This window comes from Camelina sativa, chromosome 12 (genome assembly GCF_000633955.1).
Source record: "Camelina sativa cultivar DH55 chromosome 12, Cs, whole genome shotgun sequence".
NCBI classification, from domain to species: Eukaryota; Viridiplantae; Streptophyta; class Magnoliopsida; order Brassicales; family Brassicaceae; genus Camelina; species Camelina sativa.
In genome coordinates, this window is record NC_025696.1 from 18,730,026 (window position 1) to 18,747,497 (window position 17,472).

At 32.1% G+C, this 17,472-nt stretch overlaps 2 protein-coding genes across 2 annotated transcripts; both read right to left on the reverse strand.

The window, feature by feature from the left end:
• LOC104732138 (primary amine oxidase-like) lies at window positions 10,186–12,554 on the reverse strand. The gene is made up of 4 exons (XM_010451665.2): window positions 11,424–12,554; window positions 11,238–11,351; window positions 10,524–11,074; window positions 10,186–10,436 (listed from the first exon to the last, which is right to left on the reverse strand). The coding sequence occupies exons 1-4, from the start codon at window positions 12,552–12,554 to the stop codon at window positions 10,280–10,282; spliced, it is 1,953 nt and encodes a 650-aa protein (XP_010449967.1). The 3' UTR covers window positions 10,186–10,279.
• Window positions 13,813–16,317, reverse strand: LOC104732139 (5'-nucleotidase SurE). Its single transcript, XM_010451669.1, has 9 exons — window positions 16,068–16,317; window positions 15,806–15,900; window positions 15,646–15,710; window positions 15,465–15,508; window positions 15,038–15,121; window positions 14,682–14,835; window positions 14,405–14,584; window positions 14,258–14,314; window positions 13,813–14,169 (listed from the first exon to the last, which is right to left on the reverse strand). The coding sequence occupies exons 1-9, from the start codon at window positions 16,217–16,219 to the stop codon at window positions 14,059–14,061; spliced, it is 942 nt and encodes a 313-aa protein (XP_010449971.1). The 5' UTR covers window positions 16,220–16,317; the 3' UTR covers window positions 13,813–14,058.

Here is a 17,472-nt window from a genome sequence, read left to right on the forward strand (position 1 = left end):
TTTTTATTATACTATAGCAAGGTGAAATACAAGGGTGGAATACGTTTTTGAAATCCTAAAGCCGGCGGAAAACAAAGATATCCCGAAAGCTTAAGCCCGATACGCGGGGAACACAAAGTAGGAAACTAAAGCCAACAGAGGAGCTCTCAAAATCATCGGAGAAGTCGGAAGAGAACATTAGTCGCGGGACTAAGTACTCAAGAGTCAATGTCGAAAGGACCTGCAAACGCAAATGGAAGAGATCCAGAGATAGAGGCCACCGCGAAGATTTAACCCAACTAAAAACGAATACCTCGAACATAATAAGCAAGGAACGCGAATCTAATTCCTAACCACCTAATCTTAACCTGAGAATCTACATCTAGAACTTTGCGTCCCCACAAATGGTCATTTGTTACAAGAGGTTAGCCTTACAAGAACAAACACGGAACAGACCACGAAAAAGACCTATTTATTTTTCTAGACTAATGGCGGTGGAAGGCGACTTGGTTTAAAGATTCAACGAACTAATAAGAGGTAAACGAAGGCTATCCTAAACCAGACAAAAGACCCGGCCGTAACTTCCTCGAGATCAAAAGCTAGACTAGATGACTTAACAAACCAGTTGAATAAGCAAGAAACAACAACTAAGGCCAACATCAAACAAGCCGGGGATATACCAAACTAGCTTAATTTGATGAGATTGAGCTCGATTACCGGACCATAGAATCGACCGCACCACCCCATCTGAAGAGACATCTCCGACGAACACCACCGACCCACTCGATGGACCTGTTACTTCAAAGGTAGAGCGAGACTCTTGAGAACACGGCAAAAAGAGGACGAATCGCTGGCAATACAAAGCCAATACACAGGTAGATCTACACCTGGAAACCAGAGTATCTCCACTTCCGATCTCGTCATGAGAAGCCAAAAACACGCTCGAAAACTACACAGCCGACAAGAACACTACAACAGAAGGAAGAAAAACATAAAGGAAGCACAACGCCGGGGCTATAAAGCCACCGGACGTTGGCCAGAAAAACCAGAGGCGGCGGCTTTTCAGTTTTGAGAGGGGAGAGGCGAGAGAGAAAAGTGGTTCCTCAGATATCGAGTTTTTTTTTTAATAAGCCATTTTTTCTGTGCATATTGGACATGTTTTTTAATTTTATTTTTGTTTTTCTCACTATATATATCGGATAAAGATCGAGGTCGAACCAAATTTATATGTAACGTAAGTAAAATACATAAGAACCAATATATATGTTGATCTGATGTCGTATGTGCATCGGTCTATACAAGGTTCATTTTGTGCTTTACGACTAAGTGAAACGCGTGTTTTGGCTGCGTTTTGGGTTTGAAAAATCTAAGGGCTATGTATAAAAGGGAAACTCGACATGTTAGTGTGGGTTTTAGCCTTTTGTCGTTTCTGGAAGTTGAGAGAAAGAGAGATCTCTGTAAAATCATTCTATAAGTCTTTTGTGTCTGTTTCTGGAGGGATCTGTCCGTGTGAAGGGAGATCTGAACGTGGAGTGACGTGTGGAGGCTTCTAGAAGGCTGGGATCTTGGTATTCTTTGTCCTTTTCTTTCTAAATCAAGGTGAATGTGTGACTATGCCTGATCTAAGCGATTAGATGCTTGTTTTATGTGATTTTTGGTTGTTGAATGCTTACGTGTTCATGTGTGATAGTGTCGTTGTGAGTTTCTGTGTCTTTTGGAGTCAGTTTCGGCATCTTGGAGCCAACAGGAGTCGGTGGGGATCGTGTTCGGAGATGCTTCGAGTGACTGCATCGATCGATGCAAGGCGTGCATCGATCGATGCAGTTAGAGATTTGATGGAGACGATGGACGTTGCATCAGTCGATGCAAGGAGTGCATCGGTCGACGCAACTAGGGATTTGGAGGTTTCATCGGATTGTGTTCACGGATGTGTTCAGACTTGCCTTGTTTGATTGTTCTGTGTATTGATTATGTTTGTCTTTTCGCTTGTGTGTATAGCCCAGTAGATGGGAGGATCGCCTCACTGAGTATTTGTGATAATACTCACGCATCTTAATTGTTGTTTGTGGTGTGTAGGTATATGACGTGGAATCATTGCGATGAGGAGGAGGATGATCGAGGGTCTCGACTGTGTGTTGTTGGTTATGTTATTAACTAGATTTTAACCCGCAGTACACCGCAGACATGTAATTTTTATTATAATTTATATTTATGTATTATCTATTTGTTAATATTATTGGATGTTTTTTAAATAGAAAATAACTAAATTTTTAGGTTGTTGTGTGAATAAATGTTTATATTATTTTTAAGCCGCAATACATTTCATGACCATTTGTTTGTTATATTTAGTTTGTTTTGTTTAGTGTTTGAGATTTTATTTTGATAATTAGTTATTATACCAAAAAAATAAAGGATCTAAATACATAATAAGTCATTTATATGCTGTGATTAAGTCACATTTTTCTGAATGATTTAATTATTTTACACAATCTTAGTTAAATCAACTTGATTTTAAGTCAAATATTCTAATATTAGTAGTGTTGATAAATGATTAAATGAGGATTTAACCCGTGTTAATACAAATTTAATAATATTTTATTAATTCCAACATGTCCTCTTTGTAACTCATCTACTACTATATAACCATATTATATAGTATTTTAAACTTTTTAAATTTTACATATTCGTAATAATTAAAAATTTTATCAAGTTTATATATGTTAATTATAATATTCAAATAAATGTCAATCGAAAATTTTCTTACGTTAATAATCAAAGCTCACAGGTTTTAGAAAACAAAATGAGAATCAAATTGTTGTTTTCCTTTGTTTACGAAGGATTCAGATATAGAATATCTTCAAAACATAACAGAATGTGTGGTTAAATATATGATAGTTTCTATTTATATATTGATTGCTGTTATTTATTTAGTTGGAATGAAATGTAAAATATTTAGGAAACAAAATCTGTCGTAATGTTAATTTTGGAAATTTCTTAGGGGTTAATGTTGTAAATAACTTTTTAAATAAACAAAATTAAAAGCGCATAACACGAAATGTACTTCAAAAATGTTAATATAGATGTTGGAACCTTATATAGAAGCATGCTAGGTTGTCGGATAGAATAGTGAGGAATGGAATCATGTCGATGTTTATTGGAGTTAGATTGATATGTCTTCCACTGTGTATGTTGGGTTATTGTTGGTTTATTGGTTGGGTTGTAATTAAATATTATGGGGTTAGTTAATTATATTATTATTATTAAAAAAAATGGGTCGGTTTGTTTCACTAGGCGCTAGTCGGGCGGTTAGGATAAGCCTGGCGCCTAACGAAAAAATCAGAGATTAAATGGAGACTAACCGGGAACTAATTTTAGGGTTATTTTATTAAATTAATAAAAATATATATATAGTACTAATAAATATATTATTCAATTTATGATAAAAGAAAAACATCAAATAAAATATAAAACTACAGTATTGTCTTTAAAATTATGATAAACACATAAAAACATAATTTTAAAATAAAATTTTATGACATAATTTCAAAATAAAATTTTACGATTTTTTATTAAAAGTTTGTATATTAGTTATTGTAAAACATCAACAATCTTTTAATTTAAATGTCTAAATAATAAAAATATTTAATTTATATTGGTTCCAAAAATAATCCGTGTACAAAAAAATTAAGCGGAAAGTAATTGGATTATATGAGTTGTAATCAAATTAGACAAGTATAATTTAATAATCGATGCTAGGCAGGGATTAGTCATTAATCGAGGCGGAGAGGATGCACTACTGGTCTAGCGATTTTACGAGGTGTAATCGGTGCTAGGCGAGAATTTTTAAAACAAGATATATACATTTCTTCCTTAATATTGTACTATTAATACTAAATTAAAAAACATTAAATAGTGGAAAATATATAAAAACATTAAGTGGAACATTAACCCTAGTCTCTGATTTCAGATGATATTGATTAGGTTTCCCCTTCCGCAATTGCTGCCGTAACTCACGTTGGGAGGCGTTCCACACAATCGCCGGTGTTGTGTTCACCCTCGGTCGGTTCTATCACGCGCTCGGTGAGACTCTATATATTCTTCTCATTTGAGATTCTAAATATAATGTTTGATTGTACCTATATTGAACATTGGGAACATCATCCAATTAACTAACATTTTTAAAAAATTTAAAGCTTATTCAGAATTTAGTGTCGAATTTTAGTATCTTTGGAAACCTCTCACATATAAAATCCGTTTTACTTTTTTCCAATCGAATTCATATTAAATCTAAAATTTTTTATTTCAAATAAATGACAACACAAAATAGAAAAAATTGATGTATTTAAAATTACTATAAAAAAATCTATATATATTAGCAATCCAAATAAATGCCACCAAAAGTTGTGTGTTTTTAAATCGAACCTTTTCGATAATTTTACAAAAAAATCTGTAAAAAATTTCAACTGTGTGTTTTACAAAAAATTGTGATTGTTCATTGTAACGGTTTTTTTTTTAGTAAAGTTGCAACCGTTCATTTTAGAGTTTTGTTTATTCGAATATTCGTATCTTTTAAAATTTATATATATTTGCCTGTTTGCACTTTTTTTTTTGCCATGACACAAAATAATAGAAATTTTTTATCTCAACGGTTTTTACAGCTTTCTAAATTATTCTCTAACATTCATTCTTTTAAAAGTAAAGAAAATCCTCCAATTCTTGATTTAACAAAAGATTATTGGAATGAAGAATCTAATTGATAATTTTTAGTTAATTTTAGATATAAAAATTGAATGAAAATACTTAGAGTTTTTTCCAAGAGCTAGATGGATTATATAGTGAGTTTTTTATTTGAATTTTGAATATGGTAATAATGATGTCTTCTATTTAAAATCACATCAGAATTTGAATACATCAGAATTTATCCAAAATTTGGATGATGCATTAACATTACTACAAAGTCCAGATCTAAAAAAATATACTCAAGCTATATGGCTATCTTGTCTATTTTTCATTTGTGTTGGACGCTTTAATTGTAGTAAACGTGAAATGAATTTTTTTAAATGGTATTTTTTTTTCAGATAAAATTTCAACTATTAGAAGAAAAATAATGATTCCGGTTCGTCACTTCAATATAAAAAGAGAACCTTTTCGTAAATAATTTTTTATATTTATTTTTTAAAAAATCATACAGTTGTGTTGGTTCATGTAGAATTTTTTCTTTTATTATAAAATATTTATGTAATATATTTATTTTGAAAAAGATCATATGATTGCGTCTGTTTATTGTAAAATTGTGTCTTTTACAATAAAAATCTATATAATAATAACAATCTGAAGAAATATCATTAATAGGTGCGATATTTTGTCGTACCTTTTCATTAATTTTTTTTTGTTTGAAAAAAAATCATATAGTTGTGTATTTTTATTGTAGAGATGTGTCTTTTACCATAAAAGAAAATCATATGATTGCTTATGTTCATTGTAGAGTTATATTTTTTCACTGTATCTTATTTACAACTTTTCGTTCCAATAGTTCTGTTTATCTAAATGTTTATGTCTTTTTAGATAACTAACAAATAAATGAATCATTGTTCACTGACACAAATTTTTTGTTTCATGTTGAATCTAAATAATATAAATTTTACTATTTGATATCTAATATTATTCTATAATCTACCTAAAGATTTTAGAAATTATTATGGTAATATAGAAATTAAATCATTTTTAATTATATAACTTACAATTGCGTTTATTTATCGTAATTTTTCATAAAATATGTGTTTTTAAGATTTTACTATTTCATTTTTTATTTTTGAAAGTTGTGTACTTTTATGTTAATTATTGGTTGATAAATTTTCACCCAAGATGAAATTTATTTTATTTTTAAAATTATTTTATCAGAAAATTACATTTAGTTATTATAATTATTCGTTTAATATTCTCACTTAGGATCACTTCGTCATAATATTTGTTTATGAGTGATATAAATATCAGTATATGTTAGGATGCTTGTTACTCTTTACAATATTTTTTATATAATATATTATAATTATAATATATATACAAATTATAAGTAGAATTGCCTCGATTCATTATGACTTTTCATTTAATAATTTTTAATTAGAGTTGATTGTTTTTACCATATTATTTTTTATTATACTAGGTTATGAACCCACGCTACGCGTGGATTTATTTGATTTATTTTGGTAAAAATTATATATAATTGATGACAGTTATGAAATATTAGCTTATATAAAATTTTAAATTACAATTGATTGGTGAAAATTTTACTTTTAAAAAGATAAAAGTCACTTGTGTTAAAAATTCAAATATGATCAAAAGAATCCTGAAATTAATTGGACGTCCATAAAACGAAACAATTTTATAATTATAAAATTAACTCGTTTTCATATTTAACTGATCGTTACCACCTATGTTTTCGCGTTTTTTTATTCAATGTTTTCTTATTTTTCATATTCTTTCTTGTCATTTTCATTGTCAAAATTTGTGGTAATTGTCATCATTACTTTTACCGTCTGGTTCTTCGTTATACTCTTTTACTTCTTCTTCCTCATCAACTTCTTCACATTCTTCCACTGAAAAACTTTTTTTTTAGACTACCACACAACTTGTTAACCCATCAAACTCCAAGAACAAAATCATTTCTTTTCTCATAAAATTTATGAGATTCAAGAAGATCAGCATAGTCAACACATGCATCCAATTATTGATAATTTCATCCATATGATTATTTGGTTTTAGATCCACACGTTTAGAAACTTCTCAAACTAATATCCTTACTGGGTTTATAATATTTTAAAAACATAATAAAATATACTAATAATTATTTATTTAATATGAATCATATGATATATAGAAATATGAGTACACTATAAGAACATATTAATTGTAAATAAATAGTATCAATTATATTATATCATCAAATAATATCAACCATATTATATTATCAAATAAATGTAACCGTATATAACCGTAACCGCTTGAACCGAAACCGTATTTAAACGTAACCGTTTAACCATTTATTCAACGATTATGGTTAAGGTTAAACAAAAATTTTAACCATAACTGATGGTTAATAAACCGTGACCCTGGTCATGCCTATTTATATCTAATAAAACATGTGTGTTTGTCGTCCATCTTTCTTCTTTAAACCCCAAAACTTGACTCAAACATCAAATCAAGGTCTTGTGATGTCAATCCTTCTTCCTTAGATCCAAAAATAAAAAATTAATGAAAGAATATCAACTCATCTATAAAATCATACACAAAAATATGTTTTACAGCTCATAAGAACTAAAAAGCACAAACGTAAATAAATAAGATAATTTATGTTTTACATCAATATTTATAGTATTGTAAAATTTTGAAAGGGTTCAAAATATAAAATTTGAACCTTTTAAAAAGTTTCAATATTTATAATATTTTAAACTTTTAAAATTTTAAAATTATAATATTTAAAAACTTTTTAAAAGCTAAGAACTTTTAAAAGTTTCAATATTTATAATATTCAAACTTTTAAAAATTATAATATTTTTTGAAACTTTTTAAAGTTTTAATTTGATCACATAAAAAACCGGATCAAACCAAATAAAACTTTTAAACTTGGACGCTTGATAAATCAAGCTTTCCTGCTCATTTGTTTTTGGAAGCATATTAATCTTATTTATAATGGTTCTGAACCATTGTCTAAAACTTTTCTAGCTGATGTGAGATATTGTGGATAGTTTTTTTATTTCCATAAATTTAAAATTTTACTTTTTCTAAAAAATTCTGGAAATTTTAAAAAATGTTAACGAATGACATGTCAAATCCTGATAGGTTGTTTTAAAATAATTCTTAATATAGAAAATTCTAGAAATTTTAAAAAATGTTAATGAGTGACATGTCAAATTCCAATAGGTTTTTTAAAATCCTATGTGGACAGCCTTAGAAGCTTATAGCTCCTACTTTTATTTAGTATATATGTTTTTATTTTGATGGTTGTGTTTTTAAACTCACAGTTATATATTCTTAATATTTATGAAATTTTAGCCATATTTACTATTTTCTTCTTTTGAGATAATTTTTAATTTTATTATTTAGCATATATTTTTAAATGATTTTATAATATATAATTCTAAATTTGAAATTTAATTTAACTTGTTTTGAAATACTTCGCTTGCGACATCGCGAGATCTGAGTCCTAATATATTTAAAGGAAAACTTGGAGAAATAACATGAATTAGGTTTAGATAAAACTTGGAGAAATAACATGAATTAGGTTTAGATAAGTTATTAGAAAATGTAGTTAAACCATTCTCACTATATATCTTATCATATAAAGTTTGATGTCAAAATTACTCATTAACAAGATCGTGACATGTGTCAATTGTATCATTCAGATGTTGACATATGACAATTTTAAATTTATTAAAATTATAAAAAATAAAAATGTAAAAATTCAAAACCTACCATAAAAAAGTTTTATATAAAAGTAAAATAGAGAAAAGAAAACCTAATTTTGTTTAAAATATTTAAACAGTTTTAAAATTTAGAAAAAATCATTATATGGAAATTATATATATATTTATCATAAAATTCGAAATTATAATATTGTTTACTAATTTTAATTTTAAGTTGCTAATTTTACAAGAAAAAATATTACTTTTTATATAAGAAAAAAATGATTGTGAAAATTATACAATTAATTATTGTTTCTAAAAAAATGTAAATACTCACCTTTACACAAAAAAAAAGTATTGTTGAAAAAAAAAACATAAAAAAAAATAGATTGTCTCATATTTTTTTCACTAATCAAAAAATTTATTCAAAAAAACTGCTATTGTAATATATAAGAGAGGAGTATGTAAGATTAACATATGCGTTTTTGTAACTACACAAATGTTAAAGTAAATTGACATATAATATTAATGTGTTCATAAAGACAATTTGTTGGTAGTAGTAAAGACTAAAGAGTATATTTTAACAGTAAAGTATATTTGTGTGTACAAATACACTTTTAGTGGTGATGTAGATAGTAGATTTATAAATGGATATACATTAGTGTATTATAGCAAAAAAAAACAACTATTTTCTATAATTAAAAGTTTATCTCTTTGTTTTTATATATTGTTTTTACTTACGAAAAAAATTAAATATATATTCTTTGTTAAATTTAATTTTATTTAAATAACTTTGAACTCATCTACATCTATTTTCTAGAACTAAAAGAGTATCTATTTACTGGTTTTTTTAATCAAACAATTAAAAGGAATTTTCTCGGTTAGTTGCCCAAACCGGAGGGAAAGGATTTACAAAAGAAACTTCAGAGATAAGAGAACACGAAGCACGGGCAAGACAATCCGCCTTCCTATTTGATGCACGCGGGATCCAAGAGATGGAGAATAGTGGGAAAGACTCCAGAGAGTTAAACTCATCGAGCAAGTTAGAGAATGACAGCCAATATTCAGAAGACTGCACTATAGTGAGTAACTCAACACAATCAGTCTCAAAACGTTGACAAGCGATCCCTTCAACACGTATCTGCTCAATGGCCCACAACAACGTTTTTAACTCCGAATGCAGGGGGAGAGGCTCTGATTTAGACACTTGGCCCCCAACAACAAGGTTCGCTCCTCACCAACGCAACACCACCACCCCAATCATGAATGCACATTGGTTGCTTTCCAAGAACCATCAATCTGACAATGAGGTGAAGAAAACTGGACATTTGAATACGAAGATGGAGCTGACATGACTGCCGTAAAAGAGAGCGCCTACTCCCAGGCTAAATTATCGCCCAAAGTCTGAGTAATTATATCATTCGCCTCTATCTTTGAACCTTGATTCTTTTTTTATGGCCTTCCAGATTGCCCATAAAATCCATGGTAATTGAAGAAGTTGATCAATATCACCCTGTTGAGAGGCGTTCCTCCAGAAAACAAAATCCAAATTCGGGTACACTGACTCATATGGTAAACCCTCTGACAAGACCGGAGTCAGAGATAAATCTCAAACTTCACACGAACGAGGAAATTCAAAATAAAAACGTGATTAATAGTTTCAACCGTAGAGTCGCATCTTTTACATCAAATATCACAATTGGACACTTCTGTGTATCTATTTACTTACTAAAAATATTTACTTTATATTCTTTGATAAATTTAATTTTATTTTAAAAATTATAAACCCGCACATCGGGCGGGTCCTAATCTAGTATCTAATAAAAATTTATATATGCAACAAAATAAGTAAATACATAGGAACCACTTTTGTGTGATGCATGTATGTACCTATTTATTTACCCGATCAAAGGATCATTATCGAAAAAATTAGAAGGTCGAAGAGTAAATCCACCGTGAAGAGTTGGCATAACCGGAAAATCCTCTTGGTATGGAATGTGATGAAACCCAACGTTGTACCACATCACTATGTCTTTGTTCTCTATCTCTCTGTTCCTGTTCCCGTTAAGACAAAACCATACATTTATTCCTTTAAATTGTACTATTACTCACAAAAATTAAATAAATCTTTCTATTAATTACCTGCTACTCCATACAGCTAAGCCGTCATCTCCACGACTCCTATCGCTGTAAAACCCACCAGCCCATCTTTCTGACCTGTTATAGGCAGTCACCCAAACCGGATACTTCGTGTAACCGGCTCTTATCTCCGGGTAATCATCGTCCGTTAAAAGAGAAGTGACTGGTAAATGCTCCGGTATCAGCCGGTAACCAACCGTGTTTCCTATTTTTGTCTTCTTAGTAGGGTTAACTATCAACACCTCCACCGGCTCTGACCCGAGCTTAACTCTTCCGTCAGCTTCCGTTTTCGCAGTCTCTTTCACGACCGTCCAATAACTCTTCCTCGGAGAAGACGTTTTGTTAACGTCAGTTACTCTTACCGTTTTGAGTTTGGCTTTCACCAAGGAGTTACCGTTACCGTCAACGTCAAGGTCCAAGTAGTACGTTAGGTAATGATCGTGGTTAACGGCGATGGTGTTCTTGGCCACCAACGACCCGTAGACGCAGTCTGTTATCTGCTCGTTTGAAGTGTACGACGTTGCTTTTACCTCTAAAACTCCAGTCAAACCCACCTATATTCAACCAAGAATAGTCAATTACTTAGAAAAATCAAATACCATACTAATATATAGATTAAGTACACGTTAGTTGGTATTAGTTGGTTATAAAACCACTTACATGATTACATCAACCCAAAAAGTTGAAATATATATAAGTGAAGTAAACAGTACGCACCCCAACTCTGATGGCTCCATTCTTTTGAAATTCCCAATCCAAAAAGTAATCATAGTTTCCAACTGTGGCCACCATTCTAACCACTAAACTAATATCAGCTTCCCCACTAGTTATCTGCAAAACACTTAATAAAATTACTAATCAAGGTTTCTTAAAAAATATAAAATAAATGTTTTTGAAGTTTACCACTTGTCCTGGAACATTAATCTCGGTGTGTCTAAAAGAAGCACCATAACTGTTTTTCTCGAAGACACACATCACATTGGTCATCCTCTGAGCTGTCCCGTCTGGTCCCGCAATGTGTCCATCTAAAAACGCAGCGTTTTGCGGGCAGTCAATGAGCGGCTGCAGATTCACGGCGGATTTCCCGAAACCAAACTCTCCGATGTCCATGAACGTACGGAAGTACCACTCGTTGGTTGGATCCATGTAGGGAACAAAAGTCTCTGAGACGTGTCCTCTATACATCACTCGTCGAAACAATTTGGTTCTCGGGTCAAGAACCGAAGCCGTTGATATGGTTACCCCAGCTCTAGCCGTGAATCCGACGTGGAATTTCCAGTTAGCCCACTTGACTCTATTGCCGAGTATCTGGAAGCCTGTGTCGGATACGTTGCAAGAGAACGGGAAAGGTTTGTGTTTGGTTCTAAAGTCGTTACCTTCTTTACCAGGGAGAGGCTTTCGGAATCTGTCGGAGTACTTCACTACCCGCATTGAGTCAACGTCTATAGTTATGGTGATTCCTTCGATGGGTCTTGTGAAGACGTTGACTGATCCGTCTCTGTAAAAGCAAGAGGCTTTGACTTCGCGTCTCGTGGTGATTTCTCCGTACCAGCCAACGGTGAAAGGGAGGCAAGAAACCTCGGAGATGTTTAGGTCTCGATCAAGAATCGATTTCTTGAAAGAGGGGTAAGTTAGGGGAAGCTTGCTTGCTCTGAAAAGCTCTATGAATGTGAATGGAGGGAAGCCATGGCCTGTGTAGATGCGGGAGGATACGATCTTGCTAGCGGTTAGGTCGATGATGAGCTCGTGGGTTTGACCACCTGCTCGAACCACCACGAGTGATCGACGACGTGGAGCTGGGGGTTTCTTGAAGGGATTTGGCAATAGCCATTGGAGGACGTGCTTCTTGTTTGGTTCATCCAAGTCAAGGTAGTGAAATGTGAGATCTTTGAGATTTCCTAGATGAGATTTTTTTACGATGAAGCTTGTTTTGTTGATTTCTTGAGGTGTTAAGGGATCAAGTGGGTGGAAATGGAGCCCAAGAGTTAAAGCACATTGTAGGAGAAACACCAGGGCAAGTATTGGTGTGTTCATTGATAGAAAATTTATGGTCAAACTTTGATAAGACCATTAAAATTAAGAAATTGATGGAGTTGTTATCGAAGAAGACGACAACGACACATTTATATGCATGCACCTATATGTTTTGTAGGTGCGTCGATATGATTAATAAATACACATATAGGAAAAAGTCGTGGAATGAGACCCATTAAAATGAGAAACGTAAAGATGAAAAAGAATTATCACGTGACATATTTTATATACTCTTCCTTCTCTTTCAAGGGAGCTAGCAAACTTATTATTCGAATGGGCTGATGTATAAATACTAATAAATAAGGTCATAACTTGAAGTATAAACCAAGGATTATGCGACTACTAATTAGTTTCCCACTTGCATACATGATGATCTTATGGCTATCTCAGGTTCTCACTGCTGCCAGCGCTAGTTCGAACTTTGTTTACGTTAACTAAATTCTAAAAGCACAAATTACATATTGATTAGAACTGAAGAGAATATATAATATATTTATCTAGATATGTTTAAGCTAAAAATATAATTTTTGAGACATCATTATGTAAATTAGTCTTTGCTTCCTATCCAAGCTCAGAACTAATTAATTACGTAAATTTGATTGTAGACAAGGCCGAAGAAATACTCCAAAAATATATTTTTCCAGATCAAAGAGACTAGCAGAAATTAATGTATGAATTAAAAAAGAAAAACATTTGCTTAGCCCATGTCTAGGCGATCTTTCTTACAAAACCAAATTGAACAGTGATGTTGTATGTGACAGTATCAGGATCTATATAGACCTTTTAATCATTTCCATATACAAATTTTTCAGCCTTTAAAAGTATTCCCTCTTTCACAAATCCATCGATCATGCCAGGAGTAACTTTCCTCATAATCATGATGCGGTAGTCAAGAGGCATTCCTCCATGCATTTTCCGTAATTAAAAAAAACAGCTTATGGGAGAGCTATTAGTAACAACAACACTTGGTCTAAATCCTTTGTTTTCTATTTCGTTGGATAGGTCGAGGTTCATCATTTGACATGTCAATGATCGTACTGTGTAGCCTCTATGTCAACTTTCTCCATCTTCTTGAGCAGCGAGGTAAGCATGAAAATGCTAGGCTCATAACCAAGTGTCATCATCTTGTCAATAGCTAAAGCTATACAGAGAGAGTTGTTGGGCGCGGCGGGGAAAACAGTGTTTGTAACTAATTTTGTTCCCTGATGTTGCTTTTTGAAAATAGAAAAGTGAATAGAAAGTCTAAAAGAGATATTCATTTTAAAGTCACTTTTAAATCTTATGTTTTTTTAGGGAAATACTGAAATAGAGTTTGCCAAATCCTTGATGTTCCAACATGGACGCAGAACAACAAAGACTTTGCTGCTCACAACATAAATAACTCAGATTATTGGATAACTAAACAACTAGAACTGATATAATAATAGGTCTACCACAAATTGTGGTGTGGTTCACAATGGGTAACTTAATAGAGTTTTTTTCTTTTCTTTTTCATGTTGTGTCATCAGAGGGATGAGGAACATGACTGGTTTGTAATCTTGGGAAGCCATTCTTTGTAGTAATTTTGGCAATCCATATCAGTCTGAGAGAGAGCTCCAAGCGGTGTCACCGTAATCTGTAGTTTAAAAGAGCGTTTGTTACTTTCTGAAGTTTGGACAAAGTATGAAGATGATTTAAGAGACAAATAAAGGGATAATGCTTACAAATCCTTCTTTTAGGAAGTGAGAATCAGTCCCTTCTTCACTTACCCTATCCCTTACCTAAAAACCAAAAGAGCAAGAAGGGACACAATTTCATGAAGACAGAAGCAAGTAAGAGCTGAAACAATAGTGACAAATCATTGATGATACCTCTCTCTTGAATAAACGGCTATCTTTTGAATGAACAGATGCGTCGTTGTCTGATGAGACCACTCCTGACTCTGTTTCCATCGTCATTGTCGATAACATCTTCGGCCCTTGTGCTTCCTCTTCGACTTGTCTCCATCCCATTTTATTCATGCTTTTGCCTTGTCTAGTAAGTTTGTATCCCTATCATTTTGAAAGAAGAATTAAACATACAAAACTCAGATATACAGTTAGGTGTAGGCATAAGAAAATATTTGTTGAAAGCTGAGACGAGATGTACCTTATGGTTAGCAATATCAGTGGGCAAATCGATATTCAGGAAGCATTGCACAGGGTGAGTTTTGTTCTTGATCGCAGTGATTATGCCGTTGATAATAGGCAAGCAAGCTTGGGCAGAAAGGACAAAATCATTAGCATTCATCTCTCCACGTTTCCTGGAGCATTGAGGTTGAATAAAAGACAAGGCATTAGTGAGAAAAAAGAGAAAATAGTATCAATAACACTGTATCAAGGCTACAGAAAAAGTTAGGCCTTGGTACTAACATAGAAAAAGTAGCATACATGTTATGAAAATTCGAAAGTGTGAAGCAGAATCTCTGTGAGTAAAACATTAGTTTCTTGATGATAAACACATACCAATCAAAATCATATGATATGGAGGCAGAAGGCACATCATAAAGGAAGGCTTCACGAGCGCCAGCAACAGTTCCAGAATAGACGCTGTGACGGAATTAACAGCCAGGTAAGTGCTAATTTGAAAAAAAAAACTCAAGCAGGAACCATAGAAGCATAACAAGAGGTGTAATTTGGCTAGAGAAGAAGTCTGGTTGCTAGTGAAACATTTTAACTAGTGTTTCCCCTTCTATATTATCAAAATCTTGTCCTAATCCTAAAAAGAAGTTTCAGCAATCTAGGCAGTTTTATGGGGCTTAACTTAAATGCAAATTTTCGAACGAACAACAAATAACAGCTGCATCCTAAAAATCGGTACAAAACATAACGTAGTAAGGAAATAGGAAACAAGAACAACGGGGAAAAAGAGGAGGAGGAAATGTTCACATACATGTGATATCCGCAGTTGCTACCCACATTTATACCACTAAGCACCTGCAAGGAGAAAACAAAAAACATACATCACAATCTTAAGAGAGGCACATCATCTTAAATAGCTTTGCATTAGAAGGCTTTTATAATGACACTATATAGGACGACTCTTAATTTTGCAGAACAAAAATGGTTATTACCAGGTCAGGACGAGAAGGGAAGAGTGCTTCAGATAAGCCTAAACCAGTGCAATCAGCAGGGGTTCCTTCAGATTCAGAGCATACAAGAACCAACATATGTGACAAACAACCAATATGAGATTAAACGAGATAAACTAATTAGCAAAATAGAGAAACGAACCATCAACAGCATAGGCTGTAGCTCCATCGATTTCAACACGCTTTGCAGTAAGTGGTCTATTCCATATTATACTGTGACTAACAGCAGATTTCTCCCTGGAGCAAAAATGCCATAACAAAGTAAGAGATCTCCATGAACTCGAAATCGCTATTTTAGGGGGAGATTCAAATTTCATCACCACAAGAGCGAGTCAATCGTGATAACAAAAGACGATTAAGCTACATTTTCTAACAAAAAATTAGAGGAGTGAAAAAAAACGTACGAATCAGGAGCGCACACGCGGACGTCGTAGAGATTGGTGGAGACGAGGACGCTAACTAGAGAACGCAAGCCAGGCGCGTCGATCCCGTCGTCGTTTGTGACCATGATGATCGGCCGCTCGCCGGAATTACGATCTCCACCGTCGATTTCCATCACTCCGGGCGTACGAAATTAGAGATTGGGAAAGAGAGAGAGTGTGAGAAGGAGCGCTTCTCTTCTAATTTGGTGATGAGGTTAATTTGATAATGACCATCTCTCTCTTTAACACTACTTATTTATACTACTATTTTAGCAAGTTATGAACTTACCATAGTAAAAAAAAAAACTTACTATTATATATTCATAAATATGTTCAATATCATATCTGAAATTTTTGATTATTTTCTATGTAAAGTTTTATGTAATTTCCTATGTTGTCTTTTTCTAGTCAGAGACTTTAAAATTGAATGAAACTGTCAACAATTGAGTTATAGAATAATAAAGGTATATCCTCTTAATGTGTGCTAAATTTTAAACATACTGTATTATTTTCTTCAACTGTATCATTGACTAAAGATGAAAATTTATTCTATTTAATGCAATAAATTTTGAATTTTTTCTTTTGTATGAAAAATCCTTAAATTACTCTCCCCAGTTTATTTTAAAGAAAAAATAATAAAATATTGTTTCAGAAAAAAATATTTTTAATTTTATGTCAATTTTTTTAAATTTATGTGGTCTTATTAGTTAGACTTAAAATACTGAATTATAGAACTAACGTAACGTCTTTTTTAAAAAAAAATTATTCCTCTTTTAAGTAGTTACTGTAAAACCTTAAGATTTATGATTTATATTTGAGAAATACCCTAAAATAGCACTAAATCAAGTTTTATGGACAATTATAGCACTCATACCATAAATTTCCAAAAATAGCACTATTTAACATATTTAAATATTTAAAATGATTTTTTAGAATTTTTTTTTTATGTTTGGGTTCTCAATTTCACATTTAGGGTATAGTTTTGAGGGGTAGGTTTTAGTATTTTGAATTTAGGATTTAATTTAAAAAATTAATTAGTGCTATTTTTGGAATTTTAGAAATGTTGTGCTAAGTTTGGAACAAAAACTTATTTTGGTACTATTTTTGAGAATCTCCCTTTATATTTTTGTCAAATTTTTTAGTATAGTGATTTATTTTTGAAATAATGGGGATATTAAATCGGACCTTTCATTCCTTCCAAAAATAAAAAAATGAACAATATAGTCCTTAAATATAACTTGGGTAAGTGGTCCATTTCTTTTTTGGTTTTCAACAACAATTTATTACATTTTAGATTAATTTTTTATCTTAATCCATTTTGACAGCATGTTCCGTCCTTAATGCATATCCCCTCCAATAATTTGAAGTGTTATCTTATCACCATTAT